The sequence below is a fragment of the Anopheles aquasalis genome, chromosome 3 (genome assembly GCF_943734665.1).
Source record: "Anopheles aquasalis chromosome 3, idAnoAquaMG_Q_19, whole genome shotgun sequence".
Classification (NCBI taxonomy): domain Eukaryota; kingdom Metazoa; phylum Arthropoda; class Insecta; order Diptera; family Culicidae; genus Anopheles; species Anopheles aquasalis.
In genome coordinates this window covers 25,936,381-25,942,137 of record NC_064878.1, presented here as the reverse complement: position 1 = coordinate 25,942,137, position 5,757 = coordinate 25,936,381, and the positions used below count along the sequence as shown (strand labels likewise).

Here is a 5,757-nt window from a genome sequence, read left to right as displayed (position 1 = left end):
GTCTGCTACCATCCGTTTTTCTTTTTGTTGTTTTGGTTAATACATTCGGGAGGGCCGAGGCTTGAAGTAGATTATTTCTATGACTACATAATCCTGCCCGCGGATCCCTCACTATCGGCCCGCGGGAGCTTTTTTGGGGACAAGCTTGTTTGCTTCCCGGTGACCGTGGCCCGCTTCAGTCGTAATGGGACCGATTTGTCTGGTCTGGTCGAAAGGTGGTGTTGGTGAGCGGCCAGGTAGATAAGGAAACCAGATGTTCGGTTTTAGTATAAAAAGTCGTCCCATTTTCCATCCTCTCAACAGTTTGGATCTTAGAAGTGCTCAGTTGTGCAACGATGAAGCCAAGTGTGAAGTTTATCTTGTTGCTGTTGGCAATCGGCGGTCAATGGTTAGCAAAGGCTCAACAGGAGGAGGTCTCGGATTTGGACACTGACGTGGAATCCACTACTTCTACGGACGTCGATGAGCAGAATGGTACCAACCAACCATCAGACGGTCACAGAGTTGGTCGAATCTACGGTGGAGCGACAGCAATTACTGCCTACCAAAAATTCCCTGCGTTAATTCATGTGTACTCAAACAAAATAGTAACACAATTGGTTGGCATTATCGCAAGCCCCACTAGGATTATGACTTCTGCATCCGCTTTGACCGCCATTAGCGGTATTTCGGCGGTAGGTAAAAGAAGATGTGCCGGTGTTCTCTTAATTAATTTGTTTAAATTTGTTTACCAGATTAATGTGTTTGTTGGAAATACACCAACAATCGACACTGCAACACTGGCTTATCCCGCATCAACCTATAGTTTTCTCGCTGCTTACAATCCGACTAATAATGCGAACGATATCAGTTTTATAACCCTTCAAGGCAATCTCAACAATGATCCAAGGGGTTTGGCCTCTTTTCCCTAGCAACCGCAGAAATTGTGGTATCTTCCACGAACCGCACAAACTGTGTAGTACTTGGGTGGGGACAGTTCGCAAATGGTAGCAATAATTATATCCTCACCCAAGCCGATTATGAGTTACTCACCGATCAGGAATGTACATTACAATTTGGTCAAGCGCTACCTCCCTCGTGAGTACTAAAATCTCTCAACCGCTTTCCAATGACACCGACTTTGAAGGATTCTTTCATTTTGTGTGCTTCCAGGGTCCTATGCGCACGATCGGTAAGTGGTTATGCATGCAATTTGGACGGCGGTGCCCCGCTGGTGTGCAATAACGCGGTGTACGGCATTCTTACCGACCAATCAGGCTGCACAGCTTCCAGCACCCCGAAAGTTCAAAAGTTTGCCAAATTACCGGTAATCTTTCCACCACCGGCTACTCCAGCTCCTACTCCAGCTCCTACTCCTGCCCCTACTCCTGCCCCTACTCCTGCTCCTACTCCAGCTCCTACTCCAGCGCCGCCACCAAGGAAAAATTACGTATCTTGCTCCTAAAAATCCGGGAATCCGGGAAAAATAAAAACAGATTTGTGGGATTTGTAAGTTGGCGATACCGATGGTGAACATCTGATGATGCAGCAAAGCAATAGATCCATCAGAACTTCATTTCAGAAATTTGGGAATCGGTTTGCATTGAAATAAAATAAAATACGATAAAAAGGAACCAAAAAATCGACAACTTTATACGATTTCCAAGATTGCAGCCCATGGCGATTTCATGGCGAATTTACTCGTAGTTTATGCTTCATGTCGAGCGCCAACCTGATAACTCAGCCTTTCGGACCGTTTTTTTTTTGTCTTCCCTTTTGTTGCTGTGGCTGCGAAACTGGAATGGATGTGGCTTTGCGGGCGTGGATGTATTGGGATGATATCACTTGTTCAAACAGTGGGGCAGACACAATCAGTCTGGTGTTATATTTTAGCGGCAGAGCATGATAAAAAGATTCAGACAACCACAAGACAGGATGGAAGGCAGATTTTTTGCCTATGTGCCTTCGCTTATGTATAAAAATCGGTTTGGCAATTGTCTCTAATCTCCGCTTCTAGTCTGGAGTTCATTGCACTCCAGAGCAGATAGGGGAACCGCGTGTCCCTGATACGCTAATAACTTGTTGATTTCATGCGGGAAGCAGTGGATGCTCATTTCCCACCGCACTCACTATACCAAAAAAAATGAATTTCACTGACCCGCGACAATAAATATCGCAGTTTATTGTCGCTGACAGTGTTTATCTGTCAGGCCCACCGTTTTTGTGTCTTTTTTACGTATCCTTTTATGTAAGAAAAAATTACGTATCCTGCTCTTAAAGAATTTGCAAACGGAAATGAGGACCACCTCACGGAAATGGCAATGTATGTGTTGATTCACGTCGGAATGATTGTCCATCACATTTGGTATCTGATTTCGAATGATTCAATACAGCAATGATGTGAGGCAAACATTTCACCACGACTAAATATATTTATTTTATTTAATAGAGCCTACAAAATAATGAATTGAGTAAAAACAAAAGACATAAACTGGCATCGACATTTACCATGTCTTGAAGAATATTTGCACAACTGTTCCGTCGCCTCCAGCCTTTATCAAATGGAAATGTCTGTATTCGCGAGATGGTGTTAGTGTACGTGCTGGTAGAACATAAAGCCAAATGTTTTAAATAATACCTTCATCAGGTTTTCCAATCTTCGGTGTGATCAGTAGTGTTACGATGAAGCAAGGTAACACGAGGCAGCCTTGCTTCATCGTAACACTACTGATCACTTTCAACATTGCACAGCTTATGCTGTTGGTGTTGGGGTTCTGCGCCTGATATTTTGCGAAGGCACAACAGGAAGAAGAATTCTAGTCATAGAAAGGGATCCCCTGATTCGATCAATGATGACGAGCGTAAGAACTACAGTGTGCTAGCATCCTTCCAATCATTTAGCTTAAACTATATGGTAGTGCCAGATGTGTTTATGTCGTTGGTAGCTCACCATCCATGAAACCAGCAGTTTCTGTTTATTCTTTTTGCAATGGCGTGCAATACGGTGCAATTTTCTAACAATGAAAATAAACATTGAGTCACAGCAAATACGTGTAGGTTAAGCAATGAATATTGAATGAATAACAATACGCATATATATATTCCTCGAATTATAGAACAACCAGCGCCCTGTATTCAGTGAAATTGCCACGGTCTGTACCATGTTTTGACGAATGTTTGCACAACTGGTCGGGCACCTTCAGCCTTTTTCGACCTGATTGCTCCGTGTTCACGTTCACATGCTGGGAATTTGGGATAAGTCTTTCCCCGATTATACAGTGCCGTCAGCGTTGGAAGTGATAGGTAGTGTTACGATGAAGCGAAGCTTATCTGTGTGGTTTATGTTGTTGATTGTGCTGTGGGCCGGATACTTAGCGAAAGCTCAACAGGAGGAGATTTTCGACACAGAGACTGAATCAGAATCCACCGATCCTATTGATGCCGCCAACCAGCTTGGTACCAACCAACCATCAGGTGGTAACAGGGGTGGTCGAATCTATGGTGGAGTGCCAGCAACAAGTGCCAACCAACCTTACGCAGCGTTGATTATCGCAAACAGTGACTCAGGTGTATCACAGATAGCTGGTGCCATCATTAACAACACTCAGGTTATCACTTCTGCATCCGCTTTGCTGAGTCTGGGAAACATTACTTCGGTAGGTTACGGTAGCTCCGCCTAAAGGAGTGCAAGCATTATTGGAATCATTTTGCTTACATTATCTTACTCACAGATGTTTTTGTATGCTGGTAGTTCACCATCAATGACAACAGCAAAATATTATTACCAGAAAAGCTTTGCAATACACAGTGGATATGATGCGAACAACTTTGCAAACGATGTGGCTGTAATAACCATTGACGGCACCTTCGCCGGACAAAAAAACATGAAGCCCATAGTAATATCGACCACGCAGCTTGCGGTATCGACCACGAGTCGCACAAAGTGCGTAGTACTTGGCTACGGTCAAAATGCGGATGGTAGCAATACTCGTATTCTGTCTCAAGCCGATTACGAGCTGCTTACTGATCAGGAGTGTGCAGGGCTTGGTGTCAATCCTCCCTCGTGAGTACAACATAATCGCAAAAGCTTTGCAATGATACATATTCTGAAGAATTTTTTCATGTTGTTGCTTCCAGGATTCTATGCGCAAGATCAGTGCAAGGTTATGCTTGCAACTTTGACGGTGGTGCTCCACTGGTGTGCAATGGTCAGTTGTATGGGATACTTACTGCTCAAACTGATTGCATACCTTCCAGTGATGCGAAAATTCAAAAATTTGCAAAGCTACCACTAATTAGCATTCCATGGAACCCCGCAACCCTACCGCCAGCAATTACTACTCAAACGATATCGACTACCACTCAAACGACGTCGACTACTACACAAATGACGTCGTCTACTACACAAACGGCGCCGACTACTACTCAAACGACGTCTTCTGCTACAATAACGACGCCGACTACTATCAACACGACAGTAACAACTACTCTATCGATACCAGCCAGAAAAAATTACGTATCTTGCTCTTAACATGCAGCAAATGAATAATTCCAACAGAAATCTCTTTGCGTTTATGGATGTGCTGGAAAGATATCATTTGTTCAAACAACAGATCCAACGTTCTCTTTTGATGATGCGACATTAATGAAAGGCCCGACGATTCACCAGAGCAGAGGAGGATATCTAAGATCTCTCTCCAGGTATTGCTTTAGCTAGAGATCAGAAACAGAACTCAGATCAGATCAGAAACTAGTCAGTTCGGTGATTATCTCTAATATCTCTCATCTCTAATTGTCTCATTAATTGGCTCTTTAGCTTGAATCGACAATCACTTTCTTTACATTACACTGCTAAGATCACGTGGCAAGGGGGATGCAAGAACAGCGCTCGAACACCAGCAATTGTGAAGCTCGGAGATCCCAGTGCAATGTGTGCCAGCTTTGCCTTTTTGTTGCCACAGAATGTCCTGAGGAGGATTGCTGTTGCTGGTCCACACAAACTCCAAACAAAGATTTTTTTTTGCTTGAATTTCGTCAAAACAAGTGTCTTGTATTAAACACAGACATCATTCTAGAAACATCTATCGCACCAACTCCAATGGCTGCCTCCAATCAGCATGATGCATTCTGAGTATCGCTTCGCTCGTGTCGTGTTTACACAACTGATTCGTCGCCTTCAGCCGCTATCGAAACGGCTTGTGAACGAGTGTACGTGCATCTACTGGTCGAATGGGAAACCAGATCTCCTGCATTTTGGTATAAATTTTCGTCCCATTTTCCTTCCTTCATCAGTCAATCGTGGAAGTGATCGGTAGTACTATGATGAAGCCAAGTGTGAAGCTGATCTTGTTGTTGTTGGTGTTCTACGGCGAATATTTCGCGAACGCTCAAGAGCAGTACGAGATTTCCGACTCAGAAAGTGATGTGGAATCTACTGATTCTACAGACTTCGATGAGCAGAATGCTACCATCCAATCAGCAGACGGTAACAGAGTTGGATGAATCTTCTATGGCGTGCAAACAACTATAGCGAACCATCCTTACGCTGCGTTTATTGGAGTAACCGGCAGTAGCGGAAATAAACGATTGGCCGGCGCTATCATTGGCAACACTCAGGTGCTCACTTCTGCATCGGGGTTGCTACAGGCTGGAAACATAACGAGTGTAGGTTAAAATAGCTGGTCTTATGGTTGTACTAAGAATCATTTGATTTTAATAATCTCCCCAGATTTCTGTGACTGTTGGCAGCACAACTGCCGGTGCGGTAGTCACTTTTTA

General features: G+C 43.9%; 2 protein-coding genes across 2 annotated transcripts; both read left to right on the top strand.

Moving 5' to 3' along the window:
- The first annotated feature begins 335 nt into the window (after positions 1-335).
- LOC126574564 (trypsin beta-like) lies at positions 336-1,444 on the top strand. Its single transcript, XM_050234832.1, has 3 exons — positions 336-674; positions 890-1,077; positions 1,153-1,444. Exons 1-3 carry the CDS (start codon positions 336-338, stop codon positions 1,442-1,444), a joined length of 819 nt encoding a protein of 272 aa, XP_050090789.1.
- Positions 1,445-3,293: 1,849 nt separating this feature from the next.
- Positions 3,294-5,481, top strand: LOC126574546 (trypsin delta-like). Its single transcript, XM_050234800.1, has 4 exons — positions 3,294-3,635; positions 3,711-4,042; positions 4,117-4,456; positions 5,272-5,481. The coding sequence occupies exons 1-4, from the start codon at positions 3,294-3,296 to the stop codon at positions 5,479-5,481; spliced, it is 1,224 nt and encodes a 407-aa protein (XP_050090757.1).
- The last annotated feature ends 276 nt before the right edge of the window (positions 5,482-5,757 follow it).

What these genes read in the sequence shown, in the direction of transcription:
- LOC126574564 (XM_050234832.1), top strand. Translation starts at nt 336, where the DNA reads ATGAAGCCAAGTGTGAAGTTTATCTTGTTGCTGTTGGCAATCGGCGGT. An exon ending in CCATTAGCGGTATTTCGGCG is followed by an intron (nt 675 to 889) that starts GTAGGTAAAAGA and finishes CAATGATCCAAG; the next exon opens with GGGTTTGGCCTCTTTTCCCT. An exon ending in GGTCAAGCGCTACCTCCCTC is followed by an intron (nt 1,078 to 1,152) that starts GTGAGTACTAAA and finishes GTGTGCTTCCAG; the next exon opens with GGTCCTATGCGCACGATCGG.
- LOC126574546 (XM_050234800.1), top strand. Translation starts at nt 3,294, where the DNA reads ATGAAGCGAAGCTTATCTGTGTGGTTTATGTTGTTGATTGTGCTGTGG. An exon ending in CTTGGTGTCAATCCTCCCTC is followed by an intron (nt 4,043 to 4,116) that starts GTGAGTACAACA and finishes TGTTGCTTCCAG; the next exon opens with GATTCTATGCGCAAGATCAG. An exon ending in CGACTACTATCAACACGACA is followed by an intron (nt 4,457 to 5,271) that starts GTAACAACTACT and finishes TTCCTTCATCAG; the next exon opens with TCAATCGTGGAAGTGATCGG.